The sequence below is a fragment of the Thunnus maccoyii genome, chromosome 6 (assembly GCF_910596095.1).
Source record: "Thunnus maccoyii chromosome 6, fThuMac1.1, whole genome shotgun sequence".
NCBI classification, from domain to species: Eukaryota; Metazoa; Chordata; class Actinopteri; order Scombriformes; family Scombridae; genus Thunnus; species Thunnus maccoyii.
The window spans coordinates 33698567-33720484 of NC_056538.1; the positions used below are offsets into that span (position 1 = coordinate 33698567).

Sequence of the window (21918 nt, forward strand, 5' to 3'; positions counted from 1 at the left end):
GACAGTGACGTGGTGACATCTGCTGGATAAAACCTGCTGTTACATTTGTACAAACTCATAATGTCTGAGGTGAGTCACAGCTGTTGTTTTGTTGTTGTGTGTGTGACGTAATGAGACGGTGGTCATTCGCGGTGGTCGCTTAACCTTTTGGCTTTCATGATGCCAACATCACTATTCTCTGTTGATTTAGGTTTTGAAATGAGTTTTCTGTCCTCCGGTGGTCAGAGTGTATAACTGCACCTTTAAAGTAGACATACAGTTACACACTGTGACCACCGGAGGGCAGCGAACACGAATTATTATAAATTGGGAAGAAAGACGTTGTTTACTTCAACTGTAATCCCCCCACTCAGACAGCTTTGATTCATTTCATGATATTGTTGGACAAATTCTGAATATGTGAAGAAATATATTGTAAAAGCTACAAAAATAATCTGCATTTTTGTTTGTTCATTTGAATGATTAAATGATCGGGGTCACATTTCACATGTCTATGAGTTGTTAACAGCTCCACCAAATAGTGATTTTTCCCTCTAAACTTCTCACATGCTTTCATTTCAATAAATGTTCAAATGATCCAATATTTCAGCAAAAATCAAAGATTAGAGAAAAAGTCCAAAAACTGAAAACAGATTTGTGTATCAGAACTTTGTTTTTTCTTCTTTCCTCTCCCATTAATCATCTCACCACCCCTCAGATTTATCTGCTGACCCTTTGGTCACTTTAACTACATCAAACTCAGAATACTTATGTACTTTTACTGTGGTAGGATTTTTCATGCAGGACTTTTACTGGTAATAGAGTATTTGGATCTGAATATTTCCTCCACCGCCGTATAAAACATTGACAAATCCCACAGTTTCACTAAACTCCATAAACCATCAATAAGTTAAATTAATCATATGGATAGTCTAATCTACGAAATGCCCGATGTTCACAAACAAAGGTCACCGGTTAACAGGAAAACCAGTTGATTTGTAACATTGGCAGGGAAAAGGAGGTGAATTATGACCCGTTTGGCTTTCCATATTTCTCACCGAGACACTACTGTGAGCGATATTTTTTTTCCCAGGATGGTGAAGTCATGACCCGTCCTACTCTGCTCCTCACTGGCTGACCCTGATACTCTCACCGTAACCATGACCAGTCTCACTCCTCATGCCTAAACCTAACCAACACAACTAACGTAGCCAACGAGTACTAGCCAATCAGAGGCAGAGTAGGGCGGGTCATGACTTCACCATCCTGGGAAAAAAAATACCTCTTATTGTGAAGGGTCTTCACAGTGACCCGGATGTAAACAGTGCAGCCATATTGGCAGAAACAGAGCAGATAACCATCCTGACTGATTGTTGTCAGACTTTCTCCCACACTCATAGACTCAGCTGGACTCTGGTCGGGTTAACGTGTTTAAATATTTTAACTTTCTTTCGTGCCAGCAGCGGTTAGTGGTTCGCGGGGCCGTCATGGGGCCGCTGGGTGACGACGCGGCGGCCGTAGAAACTTTCCGGCGTGAGACGGAGCTGATCCTGGAGGTGGCGGTGGAGTCCGCGGTGTCTGTCCTCCAGGACAGGCTCGGACAGGCGGGAGAGGACAGCGCGGAGAGGCGGGTGAGGACTACTGTTCGGATTAAAGTGAACTCTGTGTCTGAGAGCTCCGGAGGGAAATCCGCGATCACTTCCGTGTTTGCCGGAGAGCCGTTATCCCGCAAAGAGACAGAAACGCCACGAAAAATTAGATTTAAACTTAGAAATGACCTTAATCCTGTGATTAAACATAAGTTAACGAAACAGAATATATGAAGGTAACAGTTCTGATTACAGACGTTTCTTGTTGTACTGAAATAATCACTCTGGCGCCATGATGTATATTATGTGACGTCATCCTCACGACAACAAACAAGCATTTTGTAAAACACACGAATTTATTTACCATAACTGAAAAAAAAAATATTTTATAACACTGTTAATTAGCTGTTGATAAACACACGGAGCATATTTACATAATATAACTTTAATAAACTGTATGGATAAAATGTTTGGAGAATCGCACAGTCAAGCTACGTTAATGAGAATGCTACACTTCCGGTGTGGATCCTTGACCTTCACAATAAAAGGGTTTGGGCCAATTCGTATAAAATGAAATTAAGAAAATTAAGGGTGCATTGTGTAGAATTTAGTGGCATCCATCAAATAGAATATAATATCTATAGATATTAGTGTATAATCACCTGAAAATAAGAATTGTTTCCTTTACCTTAGAATGAGCCTTTATATCTACATATGGAGCGGGCCCTCTTCCACGGAGCCCGCCATGTTGCATCACCATGTTTCTATGGTAGCCCAGAACGGACAAACCAAACACTGGCTCTAGAGAGGGCCTTTTGTGTTAAAAAACACAAAAGGCCCCTTTAATTAGCTATTTGGCGATATAAAAAGGGGGGTGCGACGTCATGCAGCGGGACGGCTGAAGGGGCGTGTCGGACTCTGGCTCCAAATGACGTCACAAAAGCAGGCAGCACCCAGAAAGGAGATATTTTGCCTTCCCTTTTGCATAGCGGCAGGAAGTGGAGATGCGTCGTCCATATACAGTCGACGGGTGCAGTCTGCAACCTCACCACTAGGTGCCACTAAATCTTCCACACTGGTCCTTTAAAGACCAGGTTAATAACAGGCATCAGGAAAACAGAATAATATAACATGTATCCTCTCATCTAACAGTCATATTAGTATTTTATAGTTTATTTCATTCAGTTATTCACTTCCTTCTTCCCGCAGACTCAGCTGACCGCCGTCTTGGATGCGATGGCGAGGGAAGCTATCCGTAAAATCTGCAGAGTTTTCCGTGAGCTGTACGCGAGTTTAGCGAAGGAAAACGAAGCCTCGAAGAACAAAGTGAGACGTCTGGAGGTCGAACTGAGGTCGAAGGATCAGAGAACGTCTGCCGCTGAGAAGAGCGAGACGCAGACGCTCTACAAGATCAAACCATCAGGTCGGTTTAACGTCCGAGCTGAAGGGAAACTAAATAACCTAATCCTGCTTTCATCTCTGCCTGTATTTTACATATTTACCGTCTCGCTGTGTGTTGTGATGCTCTGAATGTTCCAGATGGACCCGCCCTCTCACTGGACATCAACCAATCAGCTGTTACCCCTGCTGCCCTCGCCATGGCCATCCTCAACTCCTCCAAATCCAGGCGCAAAGCCCGCCGCAGCCCTCAGGTGCCTCTGGTCATCATCAGCCAGCCGGTTCCTGCTCCAGTCACCAGCCAGACAAGCCCCGCCCCCCTGCTGCCGCCACCGCCGCCGCCGGAGACACCGGATCAAACCGCCACCGTGGCGACCTCTGAGGTGGAGTTAGACATTGTCCAGCTGTCGGATCCTGATGAACCCTCAGGAGATGTAATCCAGCTCTCCTCCGACATGACATCACTTCCTGTGGCTAATAAGCCGCCAGCGAGCGCGGCGGCAGGCGCATCGATGATGGACAGCGAAGACACGCCCACATCTGACGCAACAGCTGGTGTAAGTTTCTACCCAATCAAAACGCTGCAACAATTAGTTAATTAATCGATTAGTTGATGGACAGAAAATTAACGAGCAGCTGTTTGATAATCTGAAGATGTTAATTAGACAAAATGAGACGTTTAAAGATGTCACTGTTAATAAATTATAAAAAGCTTTTAATTGATTATTTTATAGATCAAATAATTAATCACTGAATGGAGAAAATAACGGCAGATTAATCAATAATGAAACTAAACAAATCAAACAGCTGCATCTTCTGCTTTTATTGTTTTTATATTTAATCATATTTTAGTAAAAAGTCTCCGTTTGTTGATCAGCTGCTGTTTTAATTTGCTGTTAATACAAACGTCTCCATAAATTCACTAAATTAATTGATTATTTCTACTTTGCTGTTTTTTTTTTCCCATCGTTACCAACTCAACACTTCCTGCACAGATGTTTCACATTAAAGGGACAGTTTGTATTTTTTTTTTTGAAGTGAGGTCGTATGAGGAAGTTAATCCATCGTCAGTAGATTTGGGTCATAACGTCACGTCGTACAGAGCACGACGACGGGCGCAGGAATACGGAAGTTCTCCGGTTGAGAAAATGTAAACCAGAAGGAAAAGAAAGAGCTGTCTGATGGTGAGATGATTTCAGCCGCTAGGCGTCTCAATCAAAACAATAACAACAACAGACGGAGTGTGATGATGGTGTGAAGCAGCAAGGGATCATGGGAGTTGTTGTCTCTGTTGTTAAATAACCAGCTTCAGCGGGATAGGATTACTCCAGTGTTCATCATTCAGGATGTTTTTACCTGCAGAGGTCTCCTCCTCTCCAGAACAAACAGACCCGGAGATTAAAATCGTTAAAATACTAATTAAAGCTGTTTCACCTAAAAAAATCAGTGTTTCTCCGACGATGTTTGGTGACCACCGGACTTCCTGGAGGGGCTGTTAGCTGAGCTGCTGCTAACGTTTGTCCAGTTTATTTCTCTGATAACTTAAGATCCAGACGTCCAATGACTAAAATCCTTCTTCCGGCTAAAAGATATAGTTAAAAACAACCTAAATTTATCATGAAAATGTGGCTTAAAACTGAATAAAAGTCCATTTATAACAGTTTGTGTGGAACAACCACAACGCCGATGTATTATCTTGTATGTGTGTAAGTTACTCTTTGGTAGACGCCATTGTAGCGGACAAACACAGCGCCGCCGTATGCATCTGGTGCGTGTTTACTCTTTGGTAGAGGAGGTATGACGCCATCGACAGGCGACCAAATGAAACGGTCCGTTACTTTGATTAAATTACAGATTTCTCTGGGCTTGAAAATACACAACTCAACAACATATATAACACAGGTCTAGTTGTTTTCATCGGCTAAACGTCACTTTGCTGTCGAAGCCTCAAATGTTGATTCATTGTTCATCTCTCAGAAACAGACGGATTATTATAATAAAAGTCTGACAGCTCAGTTTTCTGTCTGTGTGTCTTTCAGGAGATGAAGATGAAGATGGAAACCGTCGAGGAGCAAACGGCCAGCGACAGTCAGCCAGGTGAGAGCTGACAAGACTCAACATTTCCTGTTTACGTCAGCTGATGTTCATTATTTAAATGTTCCTCTAAAGTTCCAGACGCAGCATCTCAGGATCTTTGTGTCTGCATGTTCTTCCTCTGCAGCCGTCAGTGATGAAGAGTTGAAGGAGCAGGAGAGGAAGAGGAGGAGGGAGCTTTACAAAGAGAAGCGTTTCTTCTGCGAGCTGTGCAACAAAGGCTTCCATCAGAAACACCAGCTGAGCAAACACGTGTCCTGTCACCGCAAACCCTTCCCCTGCAGCTCCTGCGACAAAGGCTTCTACAAGGCCAAGACTCTGCAGAAACACCTGCTGTCGCACCAGCTGAGGGAGGCGCAGGAGAACGACCCCGACAAGCTGCTGCGCTGCGACCAGTGCGACCGCAAGTTCAGGCTCCTGCGGCAGCTCCGAGTCCACCAGGCGTCCCACCGGCTGGAGAAGACGCCTCTGCAGTGCCGCGCCTGCGACCGCACCTTCACCTCCGCCGGCGCGCTCCGCTACCACGAGGTGTCGCACGCCGAGGTCAAGCCGTTCATGTGCGACGTCTGCGGGAAAGGTTTCACCAGGAAGAAGAGCCTCCGCGAGCACCAGACCATCCACACCGGCGCCCGGCCGTACCCCTGCCAGACCTGCGGGAAGAGGTTCTCCACCGCCAGCAACCTGCGCGTCCACAAGAGGTCGCACTCGGAGGAGCGGCCGCACAAGTGCTCCGAGTGCGACAAGGCCTTCAAGTGTAAGATGGGTCTGCTGCAGCACCGGGTCGTCCACTCCGGAGAGAAACCCTTCGTGTGTCAGACCTGCGGACTGAGCTTCGGACTCAAGTACAACTTCCAGAGACACCTGCGCCTCCACAACGGAGAGAAACCCTTTAGGTGCTGCGTCAGGTTTCATCCCATGTGTTTTTGTTTGCGGGGTCTGCGGTGGCAGGAAGTCGATGTGAAACTACAGATTAATATATTTAAATGCTGATCAGAAGCTAAAACTCACAGACAGGATTTCACAAGTCTGGAAAGTTTATCACGACGATGTAAACACACGAATACGACGTTAAAGTTACAAAGTAATCCGTCAGGAACGTGCGCCTGCGTGTATGCGATTGGCCGATGCGTCGGGTTGCGTGGCGTCAGTTGCTGGACGTCGCGTGCGGCGGCGTCCTGCTGTGTTTTCAGTCTGAATGTGGCGTTTTACCTGCATTGACTCTGTAATTCCCTCCAAGCACAGGCAAACACAAGTGGCTTTTGTGCAACTGGTTTATTTGTAGCTTTCTCTCCAAACCCACCGTGAAAACTACAGACACACACACACACACGGTATAAAGACAAAGTTAGCGAAAATAAAAGCTTTTACAGCACGTGGAAAACAGCTCATCAAAGTAAAATAAAGAGGAAAAACAAGAATTACCTCGTTGGCTGCGTTCTGCAAATAAGGGAATTATCCTTGGTCCTTGAAGGGTCCTTAAACATTTCACAACCACTTAAATAGGTTGATATTTAGCATGTATCTTAGCTGGAGCACATGTGCATCTTTACCTGCTCATTTCCTCCCTTCTCCCGTACGTCAGAACGGCACAACTGGCTTTTCTAAATAAAAGTGGCTGTTTCACAATAAAAGCTATCTTCTTAAAATAATACAAAACATCAAAGATAACTGAAATATATTGCAAATGACTCAAATGTATTCCAAAAGACAATACTGACATTACAAATTACAAACAACAGTTACAGACTCAGTTATACCAAGCAGCAACCTCCGGGGCTGTAAAATGAAGCCAAAAACTGCAGTTCCTTGAACGACCACTTGAGGCTCCAAAAGCGAGTCAATCCCCATAGACCCCCATGTTAAAATACCCAACTTTACAGCAGAAATAAACATGTTTACAGCCTGGTACAAACAACGGTTTTGGTCTCTGTAGCTAATTTCCTCTTTCATGACAACTGTACGGGGGTGAATTTTTTTATAACTCACCCGTTTAAATTTTATTAAGCTGTAAAGTTCTGCATAATGAAGGACATGGCTGCTTTGAGTGACAGGTCCGCCAGCCGCTAGGTGGCTTGTTTCAGCCGTTTGGCCCCGCCTCTTTGCCCGTTTTTGATTGGCTGGGAGTTAGGCAGCGTCACACACTGCCAAGATGGCGACGGCCGGAGCGGCTCGCTTTGAGCTTCAAAACCGCTCTTCAGAAACCAACGAGTGTCGTCACGGTAACTACGTCCATATTTTTATACAGACTATGAGCTTAAAGTCAACAGACTTGTGCAGGAGAAGCTTAAACAAAGACTTAAAAACGGATCAACAGAATCACATGAAATAGAAATGAAGGATGATGATGATGATGAAGAAAAAAACCATCATGTATAACAATTATTTCCTCCAGTTGTCAAACAGATGTTGTGCTTTAGTAGATGATGAGTTTCTCTTCAGTCTCAGTTCACAGCTGATTCACAATTATGTGAATCTAAATTCTTCACTAGTGTTAAATAACAATAACAACATTTCTCCACTTGTATCAAACCTTTCATAAGATCCTTTAACTTCAACCTTCTGTCTTGTGTCTCAGGTGTGAGAAATGTGGAGAAGGGTTCACGGGGACCTGGGCTCTGAAGACTCACATGCTGGTTCACGGCGTGGAGAAACCCTTCATGTGTGACCTCTGCGGGAAGACGTTTTTCTACAACTGCCAGCTGCAGAAGCACCAGCAGCTGGTCCACGACAGCAAGGACGGCGGCGGCGCGCGGGGAGAGACGAGGGGACACAAGCCGACGGGGGTCCGACCGTTCGTCTGCAAGATCTGCCTGAAGAGCTTCAGCAGCAGCTCCAGTCTGAGGAAGCACGAGAGGAGCCACACGGAGAGCCAGGAGTTCACCTGCGACACCTGCAGCAGGTCCTTCCACCAGCGACACCTCTACCTGTACCACGTCCGGCAGCACGGCGGCGACCGGCCGCACGTCTGCGGCGTCTGCGAGAAGGGCTTCCTGCAGCTGTCGCAGCTGAAGCGCCACGAGATGCTGCACACCGGCGTCAAACCGCACAAGTGCGAACAGTGCGGGAAAGAGTTCAGGACGTCGCAGAACTACCACCGCCACCTGCTGGTGCACACCGGCGAGAAGCCGTACGAGTGCAGCGTGTGCAACAGGAAGTTCAGGCAGTCCAACCAGCTGAAGTCTCACATGCAGATCCACACCGGCGTCAAGCTGTACGCCTGCGAGCGCTGCGGCCTCGGCTTCTCCGACTCCCGCCAGCTCAAGAAACACAGCTGCGGAGACGGTTTACAGAACTCGCTCGAGTCCGGCGGCAAACACAGGAAACAGAAGAACGTTTTCCCCTGGACGGACGGCTTCACCAACCCGTGATTCACACGAACACAGAGTTATAGAGCGGAACAGATCGATCAGACATGAGACTGAAGAGTTTTTCTCAACTTGTTGAAGGATTTTGTAATTATTTTTATTATGTAAAATAAATCTGTGAAAAACAGAATAAAACTAGTCTTTATAATTTCACTGTGTGTTGTTTCTCTGAATGATTTTGACTCGTTGACACGTTTTTCCTACAGCGCGTTTCACCACTTCAGTGTCATAATAAAGAGCCGGCAGCTTCTTCCCTCCAGCTGCATCTGTCTACTCAGATACTTTTGGTTTAATGTGTCCGTGTTTGCAGATTTCTGCCTCCATCACAACACAACAACACAAGACTCACCAATACTCTGGATAATCCGCTCAACACACACATGATGTGTTTTATTTAAAATAGGAACGTCTTTCAAGTGAAGAAGTACTTTATGAAAACTCTCTGCAGTGAGAAATGTTAAACCAGTTTATATGAGAACAGACAGAACTGAACACAGGAACAGGAAGTCAGATGTGGGCCAGAAACAGGCTGGAAAACCTCTGACCCATAAAGGCCTTAATTCAGCTGTATGATCTGAATCTTGTGCTATTTTGGCTCAATAAAAGCATCACCGTCTCACCCTTTTGACCCATCAGTGAGATTAAATATGTCCGGTCTGTTTCCTCTCCTGTTCTGGTGAACATGAACCAACTTTGACCGTCCAAATTTAACCTTCAGAGTTTCATTTCATCATCAAGCAGGAAGAACAAAATGTCTAGATCACAGGTGACAACTTCACACTTTAGCAACGTGTTAAAATACCGAATAACTCTCTCAGTCATGAACCAAATTTAGAACAAACAGGATCCAAAATGATCAACACAAAGATTGATCAGTAACCATGAACAATGTTGGAAAAACTATTCAAATCTGCAGTAAAAGTACCAATACAGCAATATAAAAATACTATGTATATACTATGTAGTTAAAGTATTGCAGTAAAAGTAGTGTTTTGGTCCCTCTGACTGATATATTATTATATATGACATCATTAGATTATATAACAAGCTTTTCAAATACAACACATTGTTAAAGATGAAACCAGTGGTTTCCAACCTTTTTGTCTTTTGACGTCTTACAAAAAGCAGTGTGTAGTCGGGGTCACATTTCACATGTCTATGAGTTGTTAACAGCTCCACCAAATAGTGATTTTTCCCTCTAAACTTCTCACATGCTTTCATTTCAATAAATGTTCAAATGATCCAATATTTCAGCAAAAATCAAAGATTAGAGAAAAAGTCCAAAAACTGAAAACAGATTTGTGTATCAGAACTTTGTTTTTTCTTCTTTCCTCTCCCATTAATCATCTCACCACCCCTCAGATTTATCTGCTGACCCTTTGGAGGGGCCCGACCCCTAGGTTGGGAACCACTGGACTAAACTAGCTAACTGTATATAAAGTAGTGTAAACTAGCTCCACCTCCAGCAGCTACAACAGTAACATGCTGCTCTAACACTGATGCTTCACTATTAATAATCTAATGATGTCAAATCTTCATCTGAAAAGTAACTAAAGCTGTTAAATAAATGTAGTGGAGTAGAAAGTACAATATTTCCCTCTGAAATGTAGTGGAGTGGAAGTATAAAGTAGCATCACGTGGAGATACTCGAGTAAAGTACAAGTACCTGGGCGTGTGTCTGTCCGCGGGACTGATGGATCATAAATCTGTAATTTACTGCAGTCCTGGAAGGCGGCGCACAGATTGCGCGGCGCATGCGCACTGCAGCCACAGTTGATTCTCGCGGGTCTCCGGGAACATGAAGCTCGGCGGTGCTGGATCAGTCAGAGCTGTCCCGCTGTTCTTGGTTCACAGACTAACTGGAGCAGGAAATGCTAACTGCTAGCCGCTCAGAGCAGAAGCAGTCCGGCCTGCCGCGGGTTCAGGTTAGCTCTGAGGTTGGTTCTGAGGTTAGCCGGCCAGCTAACACAGCTTGTTTTGGTCTAGAAGCTAACTTTAGTATCAACGCCCAGGTGAGCGGATCTCAGGTGAGACACGTTTAGCTGACAGTACTAACGCCAGCAGTTATATATCTGTATCTTCATTTATCGTTGTTAAATTAATGAGAATGGACTTGAGTTGAGTTTTCATCCGGAGAAAGTCGACAGCGCCGTTAGCATTAGCAGCAGCAGCTAAAGCTGACCTGCTGAGGCCGGAGGCAGGAACATTACATATATGTTATATTATATACATGTTATTTTACTTTATGCTCTGTTTAAACTTTGTGTAGTTTGTATTTCTTTAAATACAAGTTTTAGTTTGCCTCCAGAAAGAGGATGTTTGATAACTGAGCAGGTGAAAGACCAAAATAAACACAAACGGTGTTATAATGAATTCTGTTACCGTCAGATTGTGTGACTGAAGAAGATACAAACATTATATTTATACCCTGTACGGATGAGTTTAATAATACTATTACTTAATAATACTTATTGGCCCAATACTTTATCTATTTGGCACCAAATGTATTATTACATTCAGCAACTGTCTAAACTTATTAATAATTAAACTGAGCTAAAACCATCACATCACTGTATAATATAGAGTTATAACGATTAGTCGATTAATTAACTGATTCCAGCTTCTTAAATGTGAATATTTTCTGGTTTCTTTAGACTCTATGACAATAAACTGAATATTTTTGTGGACAAAACAAGACATTTTAGAACCTCAGTTTGACATTTTTCACCATTTTCTGACATTTTATGGACCAAACCACTAATTGATTAATCAACACATTAATCTATAATGACAATAATCTTAAGTTGCTGTCCTATTACATACCTACCAATACTTTATCATGTATAACAGTTGTCTACACCTGTGTATACTTTACAAACTGGACTAAAACCGTCACATAACTATATAATATTAAGTCAATCAATTAGTCAGACTAGATAACCAAACGACCAGCAAGTCTAATCAATAGTTCAATAAGTTTAAAACACACAAATGTTCCCGACACTCTGGTTCCTCCTTCAGGCTGAGCTACTGAGTCCTCCCCGCAGCTCTGAGACCAGCCAGAGACGAGGAGGAGGAGGAGGAGGAGGAGGGAGGAGGAAGACGACGACGATGGCACCGGTGTCCGACGTGGAGGTGGAGGTGTCCTCGGTGTCGGACAGGGGAGGGAGGGGGAGGAGAGCGGGGCCTCCGTCTCTGGACGACTGCCTGTGTCCGGTGTGTCTGGAGATCTTCTTGGAGCCGGTGACGCTTCCCTGCACGCACACCTTCTGCAAGGTGACGTCGCACGCCGCCGAAACACTTTGGTTCTTAGATTAAAAGCTGCTGAACAAATAAAACTTTATTATTAGAGTCAAAATGAGAATCAGGATTTTCTGCGATTATTAAGGAAACATTTTTAACACAAACAATATTCATGCTGCAACAGTCAGTCGATCGATTGCTGATCAACTATTTTGATCATCTTTCTGTTTTTTAAAGAAAAAATGTGACTTGAATGTGAATATTTTCGGGTTGTGGACAAAACAAGACATTTGAGGACGTCGTTTTTCACCATTTTCTGACATTTTATGAACCAAACAACTAATCGATTAATGGAGAAAATGATTGACAGATGAACGGATGACGGCAGTAACTGTTAGTCGAGGCTCTGTGATCATTATCTGCTTTTATGAAACAACATATTTCTTTGGAACAACTGTGAAAAATGTTTTACTGGAGATAAATGAGAACTGAGTAACAGTGTGAGTTCAGAGTGACGTCTTCATATGATTCATTTTACTATCAAATAATAAGACGTGAAGCTGAAAGCAGCTCATATTCAGCATTTTTGTGTAAAAAAAAAAAAAACGATGATGAAAATAGTTGCTGATGTAATTTTTTGATTGATTAATCAGCTGGTTGTTGTAGCGGTCGCCTCTGACAAAAGATCAATATATAAATAATACAGAAACAAAGTGGTTTCATGTAGAATGATTGAATCCGTTATCAGTAAGTTCATGTCTTATCTCAGTTATGAGTCTGGTTGTTCTGACGGCCGAGAGGTTAAAGTTTGTTGTGTGTCGACTTCCTGTTATCAGTGTCAGCTGATATAAAGACGACGTCATGTCCTCTGAACGCAGGCTGGATCTGAGTTTAATTAACCTGCAGATATTTTGATAATTGAATCATCGTTTAAGTCATTTTTCAAGCAGAAATATTTAATTGACATTGTATTTGATTTATTGAACAGACATAAATGCACCAGAGTTAGCTTGAAGCTAAAAACAACAACAACAACACAAAGAACACAAAGAACACACCATACAAAGCACATCACATCCACACACAATGTCAATTAAAAATGAATAATGTAAACGAGGCTCAGTGATCAAACAGCTGATTCGTCTTTAGTTGATTTTTTGCTGTTAAATGTGAGACTTTGTTGCTTTTCTTGGTCAAACATCACTGTAAATATAATATTTGTGGCTCATCTTGTGTTCTCGGATGAAAGGCAGATTATTGGATAATGAGAGTGATGGTTAGTTGCAGCTCTAGTTTGGACTCGACGTCTCTTTCTGTCTTTTACGAAGAGCAGCTGATTCTGGACGATACTGTGAACTTCAGAAACTCAGAAGCGTGTGATGTTTTGGTGAAAAGAGTGAAACTAACACTCAGGTGTGTGTGTGTGTGTGTCGGTCGTCAGGGTTGTTTCCTGGAGTCGGTGGATAAAGCCACGCTGTGCTGTCCGATGTGCAGGAAGAGAGTTTCCACCTGGGCTCGACTCAACAGCCGCAGCAACACGCTGGTCAACGAGCGGCTGTGGAGGCAGATCCAGACCGCCTTCCCTCAGCAGTGTCAACGCCGCCTCAGCGGGCAGGACGCCGTCACCGAGGACGACCCGGGAGGTACCAACACACACACACACACACATCCCATAATACTGTCATCATCTGCGTGTTGTTGACCTGCTGTAAGGTGTTGACCTGCTGCAGTAACATGCTGCTCTAACACTGATGCTTCACTATTAATAATCTAATGATGTCATATATAATAATATATCAGTCAGAGGGACCAAACCACTACTTTTACTGCAATACTTTAACTACATCAAGCTCATAATACTTATGTACTTTTACTGCAATACTTTAACTACATCAAGCTCATAATACTTATGTACTTTTACTGCAATACTTTAACTACATCAAGCTCATAATACTTATGTACTTTTACTGCAATACTTTAACTACATCAAGCTCATAATACTTATGTACTTTTACTGCAATACTTTAACTACATCAAGCTCATAATACTTATGTATTTTTACTGTAGTAAAGGATATGAGTACTTCTTCTATTACTGATTATAAAACTAGTATTATGATGAGTTCAGGCTGATGTGTGTGTGTGTGTGTGTGTGTGTGTGTGTGTGTGTGTGTGTGTGTGTGTGTGTGTGTGTGTGTGTGTGTGTGTGTGTGTGTGTGTGTGTGTGCAGTCTCGGTGTGTTTTCCCAGAGTGAGTGAACCAGGTGAGCTGAGGAAGGAATATCAGGACCAGATCAGTAAAGTAAGTCCAGTCTGTGAAAATGTCTTGACTTCTCCTACAGGAAGTGTTGATTCATCATGTTAAACATCATGTTTATATTCTATATTATTAGTGCTGTAGTCCGCTGGTCGATAAGTTGGTCGATATGCTCTCGTCCGACTAAATTCTCATTGGTCGAATAATCTCCGTGTTATTTTCATAAGGAGAAAAGTGCTACATCAACAGCTTTCCAGGATTAATCCATTATTTCCTGCGGCGGGAGGGACAGACTAACAAATTACCTGTGAAAACAACGGGGGTGTATTCAAAACACCCCCGTTGTTTTCACAACTTTGAACTCGCCCAACCTGATGGAGCCTGCTGGGTCTAACTGTACTCAACGGTTACTGAACGGTTACTGAATCTGTGTTTCTCCATAATGACTCAGATAAACATGAGAAGCTTTTAACTTCCTGTTTTCTATTTATCTTTGTTATATGAGAGAGAGAAAAGGTTCAATTAGAGGTTCGTTAGTGTCACAGCTTAATGAATCCTGGTATTTTAAAGCCAGTTTAGACTGAAGAGTCACAACGAGACGAGATGAAACTTGCTCCTACCTACTCCTAGATGAGTTTATATGGATGATAATATGAACGAGGTGATTCTGCCGTTTCAACCAGCTGACGGTTTGTAACCGACTCGACCAGGAGACTTTGCTGCGAGCTGATTGGCTGTTGAAACAGGTGACGCGCTGTACGCTGAGTCGGGCCAGTTTACGCCGCTGAGACTTCATCCTGCAGCGCTCTAAAACTGTTCTGTTGTGAATCTTTGGGTGTAAACTGGGACTTTACAGACTGGGAACTGGGTCCAGTGTATTACTGGTTATCAGAGACCGGATGCTTGTTTCTGATGGAGTCTTGTCATCAGCTGACAGAGGAGAAGCGAGCGCTGGACGAGGAGGAGAGGAAGGCCAGCGAGGAGTACATCCAGAGACTGCTGGCTGAGGAAGAGGAGCTGCTGCAGGACGAGAGGAGGAGGCGTGAAGAAGACGAGAGGCTGGCCAGAACACTCAGCAACGAGCTGGTCAGTGTCTGTTGTTGTTGTTGTTGGTTTCTGGATGAAGCCTTTAGATTAAAGCTCTGTCCTCTGGCGCCTCCCGCAGGACAAACGTCAGGATGTTGTTTGTTCATGTTGTGGTTGTAATGAACCCTGCAGCCTCTAGAGGGCGTTTAAAGCCGTCACTGTTCTGACTCTGCATGTTGAGTTTTTGCTGTTTTTTACTCTTCTTCCTCCTGCAGAACTCTGCCTTCGTCTCTCAGGAAAACCTTCGTCCTGCTGACGTCACTCCGGCTAAGAAGAAGGAGAAAGTCAGCGCCGGACAGATCGAGAAGTAGGTCGACTTCAGGTCTTCATCTGAACCAGGTTCCAGGTTCTGATGTTCAGAAATGAGTTTAGTAAAGTTTTATTTTACAGGTTCTGTAATTTTAGACTCATTTTCTGAGTAATTTGCAGATATTTAATGATTAATTTTTAGGGCGTTTTACAGCGTTTTGGTGCAATTTGGTACAAATGATAAGAAACAATTTTAAAAAGTTTGTTTATTTGTTGATTTTTGTTTAACTGAATACGTAGTTTTCAGGAGTTTTGTGTGTTAAACTACATTTTAGCTTATTAGGTTCTTTCTTAAAAACTCAATAACAAACAACAACCAAATGACAGAAACCTTCTAAAGAAATGTCGTTGGATTTTTTGCCGATATCTGATATTTCCAACTGATTGTGGCCGATACCGATATATGCACATATTTATTTCCAGATGGCTGAGGAGACTATTATCGACCTCATAATCGGCAGAATTCGCCGATGTTTCATTTCAGAGCTTTTATCGGCCGATACCGATGACGTGCTGATAATATCGTGTTTCCCTACTTAAGAATTAACAGCAGATACTTTTAGGAAATTATTCCAAAAACCAAACATGCTAATATGAGATTCAGCACATAAAACTACACTGAAAACTACAGATTTTCTTTCAGGTAAATTGTCAAAATTGTACTTTAAGAAATTTGGGGGAAAAAAAAGTCAAAGTATGAACACAAATAGCTTTATAATAAATAACAACTTTTTTCTCATAATTTGTACCAAATGTCTTAAAAATTTGCCGTTAAATGCATATTTCCAGGATATTGTTCTAAAGTCAGAGAAGCTGTTGAGTGACGTGTTTCTGTGAGACGCTGCTCTGATCTGACACCAGAAACACTTCAGCATGTAGATTATTACAGTTCATCCTCTGAACTAACAGACGTTCACACTGAGAACACGACGAGAAACTAGAACTGCAGGTGAAACGATATCAGACACCAAAACAAAAAGATAATATATAGTTATAAACATATTAAATTATAACTGAACTGAAGAACATTCACAGGAAAACACTGATGACAATAAATAAACATCGTTTTCATGCTTTATATCTCTGAAGGTGATGATGATGATGATGATGATGATGATGTGGTTTGTTTTTGTCGTGTTCAGGTTTTTGTGTCCTCTTCCATCTAAAACGAGCTCAGACTGCAGCTTGATGGCGAACAAGGTCAGTAACCAATGATTCAACATGTCGGCAGCAGCTGAACTGATTCATCTTATATTCATATAAAATGATTTACTCTGTGATCTGAATCAAACTTTAATGTTGAGTTGAGAGAATAACTTTTAGACCTTTAAAGGATTAACAACCAAAAACTGATTGCTACCATATTTTTATAAACATTATTCGTACAACACGGAACAAACACATCGTCAGTAAAGCTCCTCCAACTTCCCATTTCTACAAAATAAAAGTCTGATCTTTGTTGTTTCTCAGTTTCTTCGTTGTCGTGATGATCTGATCAGGGCGGCTTTACTCGCTGCCGTCCTCCATGTTTATTTATTATTAACAGGTCAGAGAGTAATGTGTCATAATACGCCCTCTGCTGGATCAGAAGGAAACTACTTCAAATGATGTTTATAGACATTTTGAATTTAAAGCTATAATCTGTAATTATTCCACATTAAAATGTCTAAAAACAACTAGACCTATGTTATATATGTTGTTGAGTTGTGTATTTTCAAACCCAGAGAAATCTGTAATTTAATCAAAGTAACGGACCGTTTCATTTGGTCTCCTGTCGATGGCGTCATACCTCCTCTACCAAAGAGTAAACACGCACCAGATGCATACGGCGGCGCTGTGTTTGTCCGCTACAATGGCGTCTACCAAAGAGTAACTTACACACATACAAGATAATACATCGGCGTTGTGGTTGTTCCACACAAACTGATATAAATTGACTTTTATTCAGTTTTAAGCCACATTTTCATGATAAATTTAGGTGGTTTTTAACTATATCTTTTAGCTGGAAGAAGGATTTTAGTCATTGGACGTCTGGATCTTAAGTTATCAGAGAAATAAACTGGACAAACGTTAGCAGCAGCTCGGCTAACAGCCCCTCCAGGAAGTCCGGTGGTCACCAAACATCGCTGGAGAAATATTGATTTTTTTTAGGTGAAACAGTTTTATTCAGTGTTTTTACCTGTAATCTGCGGGTCTGTTTGTTCTGGAGAGGAGGAGACCTCTGCAGGTAAAAACATCCTGAATGATGAACACTGGAGTAATCCTATCCTGCTGAAGCTGGTTATTTAACGACAAAGACAACAACTCCCATGATCCCTTGCTGCTTCACACCGTCATCACACTCCGTCTGTTGTTATTGTTTTGATTGAGACGCCTAGCGGCTGAAATCACATGTTGTGTGTTTAAACAAGTCGTTACAGCTCGAATATTAATTTTTTTCTTCACATTTGAATGAAAGTCAGAACTTTGTATAAAAAGTGTTGAACTTGTTGTTGCAGGAGAACATCCTCCTCTCTCAGGTGAAGCTGCCGGCCGAGCGCCCCCTCCCTAAACTGGACTACTACGGCGCCCAGACGCTCAGCTCCAGACTGGACGACCGTGACGTAGAGACGGACGCCTCAGAGCCGCCGACTCTGCGTGCGACCTCTCTGTCAGCGTCTGTGGAGGAGCAGCGTCTCCTCTGCAGGAGTCACCTCGGAGGAGACGCAGGAGCCTCCACAGCAAAGAGGAAGAGCTCGGAGGTCGAGGAGGAGGAGGAGGAGGTGGTGATGGTCACTAAGCGAGGGTGTCCCTCCCTGCCCTCCACCTCCTCCTCCTCCTCCTCCTCGCTGGAGGCGGGGGGTTCGGCTCTGCTGTGGATTGGTGAGCGGGAGGCGGAGCTAGTGAGCCGGCGGCAGCAGGAGGAGGAGGACCGGCAGCTGGCTCTGCTCCTGCAGAAGAAGCTGGACCAGGAGGAGCGGCAGCAAGCCACCAACAGGAGCAAAGGATCCGCCGACGCCTACCCGCTCCGACAGAACCGCCGAGGGAAGGCGACGCCCAGCAGACCCCCCAAGACTACAAAGACCTCCAGCCCTTCCTCCCGCAGCTCCTCACATTCCTCCGCTTCATCTGGGAAGACTCTAACAGCTCCCAGTTCCTCCAGCAGAGGCAGCAAACAGGCCACCCTGACTGAGATGTTCTCCAGCCTCAGCTGAACCCCCCAACCCCCCCTAACCCCCCCACTCTCTCTCTCTCCTGCACTGTCCCAGTGTCTCTCTACCATCACTGAGCAGGACGCTCGCCTGCTAGTTTCAGTTCAGAGTCGCTTTATTCTCTGTTTTCTCTGCAGAAACAAACTTTGTTAATAAAAGTTGCTTTGAGAGAAGTTAAACAGAAATCTGCCGTCTACAACTCGGCTTTCATTCATTTTTTTCTTTTTCTATGTCGCCAAAAGTATGTGGACAGCTGATCAGCCTCCACGCTTCTGGTTCTAGACTTTAAACCAGATGTTGGAGCCAAGCTGCAGAGATTCATCAGTGTGATGATGATGAGGAAAGCTGTTTCTTTCTTTATGGAGCTGCTTCGTGTCACATTGAAACAGGAACAGAGCTGCAACCATCAGTCGATGAATCGATTCGTTGCCAACTATTAAAATAACGATTTTGATAATCGATTAATTGTTTTGAGTCTTTTTGTTTTTTGTTTGTTTTGTTTTGATTCCAGCTTCTTAAATGTGAATATTTCCTGGCTTCTTCAGTCTCTGTGACAGTAAACTGAAGATCTTTGACATTTGATGACGTCACGTTGGGCTTCAGGAAACTTTTTTCACCATTTTATTGACCAAACAACTAATCGATTAATCAGAAATGAAAGTAATTGTCAGTTGCAGCTCTGAACAGCAACAACAAACTGTTGACACAAAGCTGGAAGAATTATTGTCTAAAATCTCAGGAATACAGAAGACAACAACAACAACAACAACAAAACAGCCAAACAAGCCAAACAGCGTCCACATACTTTTGGCCATATAGTGTAAACGTCTCACTGGGTGCAGTTCTGCTGAATGTCCACCAGGAGGCTCCGGTTTATGTTTTTATCTTGTTGCATGTTGAGAAGCTGAAACAGTTCATATATTTTTTACCAAATAGTTTGAAGCTTCAGGCTGTAAATAAGTTTTAAGAAAAGATTTTTTTTGTTCTGTTGTCTTCCTCCTCCTCTTCCTCCTCTCAGCTCTGACCTGTGTTGTTCCACTGGTGCCTTGTTTTTCTCTACAACTGGTTTAAACAGAGTGTGAAAGACTTTATGACTGACTTGTTTTATATATTTTGGGAGAGAAAGTGAAGTTCAACACTTTGGGTCGGGAGTGAGACCTCCTCCGCTACTAATATCTCCACTACGCTGCCGTTCAGGGCCGATGACATCATCATCATCAACCAATGACCTGCTTCCTGTCAGCCTCAGCTGGACTAAACATCTCTTGTTTACATGTTCCTACCATTTCAGATGTTAGCGTGATACCAGAGGAGCTGCACATGTTAACATGTATGAAGACGGTTTTCTGACTGAAGTTGTTCATGTTAAAGGTTTAAATTCTGTGAACATAAAAAACACCATCTGCAATAAATTTGGGTAAAATTATCTCAAAAGTTGGACTTTGGCTGAAATAAGACATATATTTTTTTTTATGTTTTCAGGTTTTATTTTGCAACAAATACGATTTATAAACTTTCACTAATGTGAACAATTACAGTAACTGATGTGACACAACACTATAAGGACATCAGCTTCATTACATTTAATATGTAACATTTAGCATGTGTCGACTAATTGATTAATTGATTAAATGAGTCGCCAGTTTCTATGACAGTAAAGTGAATATGAGGACGTCGTCTTTAGGAAACACTGATCCACATTTTTCATCATTTTCTGTCATTTTCTGGTCCAAACATCTTTAATTAACGGATTAATGGATAATGACAGTAATAATCATTAGTGGCAGCGCTACGTGTGTATGTACGTGTGAGGCTGATGGAGTCCAGCTGAGACTGATAACTGCTGATCCAGTCTGACCTGTTGTTGTGTTGTTTTTTGGTTCTTGAGTTTTCTAAGAAATAAAAAGTGAACTCTGACAACTGTTCGGTTAGAGAAATATATCTGGAGAAGAAACGTTTTGTATCTGTAAAATAACAAACATCCAAATGTTCAAATGTTTGTTTCCCTTTAATGGATGAAAAAATAAATCTTTTTCATATTTTTTTTGTCTAAAATCATCCGACACTGAAAGATTTTTTGCTTCGATTTGTCCGAATGGTTCATATCACAGTTAATGAAACTCAACTCAAGGTCTGCTTACTCAGCTTTCTACCACATCACATGGTCCTCATCAGCAGATTGTTTTTGTCTGCCGTTAATATCACAGTTTCAATGCTTCTTTAACTTAAAAGGACCAGTTCACAGTGCGTTAAACCAGCAGTCAGGTTTCCATAGTAACAGTAATGTAATCATTCCTCCTGTTCATACTGGATATTAAAAGATCCTTCAAATGTGCTTTCAATGGAAGTGATGGAGGCATTTAACCCTCCTGTTGTCCTCGGGTCAAATTTGACCCGTTTTCAAATGTTTTTATATCACAAATATGGATTTCTTTCATCTAATTGCCTGAAAATCACACGGATGGTTCCATACCACACACTTTGCAAGTAAGTTATCACTACTTTCATTGAATTTTAGGTGTTTTATTAAAATTTATAGCATCTGTGGACTTTTGCATGGTCGATGGGAAGACAACAGGAGGGTTAAAAGTCTGTGTGAAGCTTCTATTCAGCTTCAGCAGTCTGAGTTAGTCATATCAAGTGGATATCTGACACATTTACAGTCTTTTTAGCATCTAATTCCCTCTTTGTGTTTCCTCGGACAGTGTTTCCCTGTTGAGCTGCAGGTGGAAGTATAGTAACAAAAAGAGGAACTTTGACTTCACTGTGACTTTATTAGGAGCGAACAACGTGTTTCGCCTGCAGCCTCTTCAGGTTCGCTCAGTACGACTGCTGAGATAAACACATCTGAGTCACATGACTCATTATCACAGTCTTCATTTCCTCAAAGTGAACATTTTACAAAGAAAATGAAGATTTACATATTACAAAAAACATGATGTGATTAATGTTGCACAAAGTTACAAGAATGACAGCATTTTATATAATTACACTTCATTACATCCTGTAAACAACTGACTGAACAGGATGAGCAGAACGTCCCTCTACATCTCTCCCCAAGAGTCCAAACAGCCTGTAGAGAGAAATACAAGTTAATATTTACATATCTCAGATATCTCTATCTATCCTGTGTTTCATTAAGTCCATAAGGTTCAATAGTATTCAATTCATAAATCCAAGATGCCTCCCTTCTGAAGAGCTGCTTAATCAAGTCACCACCTCTTGGATTGGGTCCCGTGGTTTTTCTCCTTGTATAGATATCTACTGGATTTGACTCATTTGGACGCTGAAGCTTCATATCAGCTTCAGATAAACTTTGAAATACATTTTTTTTTGTACAGAAGGAGGACTGTGGATTTTGTCCTCCATCACTTCCATTGTAAGGTCATTATGAAGGGATCTTCTGATG

The 21918-nt window shown here is 42.5% G+C and overlaps 2 protein-coding genes across 3 annotated transcripts; both read left to right on the top strand.

The window, feature by feature from the left end:
• The first annotated feature begins 1262 nt into the window (after positions 1 to 1262).
• LOC121899490 (zinc finger protein 708-like) lies at positions 1263 to 8578 on the top strand. 2 transcript variants are annotated; one of them, XM_042415344.1, is made up of 6 exons: positions 1263 to 1610; positions 2778 to 2991; positions 3108 to 3523; positions 5006 to 5063; positions 5188 to 5953; positions 7636 to 8578. In XM_042415344.1, exons 1-6 carry the CDS (start codon positions 1467 to 1469, stop codon positions 8426 to 8428), a joined length of 2391 nt encoding a protein of 796 aa, XP_042271278.1. In that variant the 5' UTR covers positions 1263 to 1466; the 3' UTR covers positions 8429 to 8578. The 2 variants fall into 2 exon arrangements, with proteins under 2 accessions (XP_042271278.1, XP_042271279.1); XM_042415345.1 differs by having other exon boundaries at positions 3108 to 3522; positions 5011 to 5063.
• A 1587-nt stretch (positions 8579 to 10165) lies between these two features.
• rnf168 (ring finger protein 168) lies at positions 10166 to 18970 on the top strand. Its single transcript, XM_042414063.1, has 9 exons — positions 10166 to 10452; positions 11447 to 11701; positions 13110 to 13311; positions 13898 to 13968; positions 14854 to 15009; positions 15225 to 15316; positions 16461 to 16518; positions 17817 to 18052; positions 18131 to 18970. Exons 1-9 carry the CDS (start codon positions 10297 to 10299, stop codon positions 18510 to 18512), a joined length of 1608 nt encoding a protein of 535 aa, XP_042269997.1. The 5' UTR covers positions 10166 to 10296; the 3' UTR covers positions 18513 to 18970.
• The last annotated feature ends 2948 nt before the right edge of the window (positions 18971 to 21918 follow it).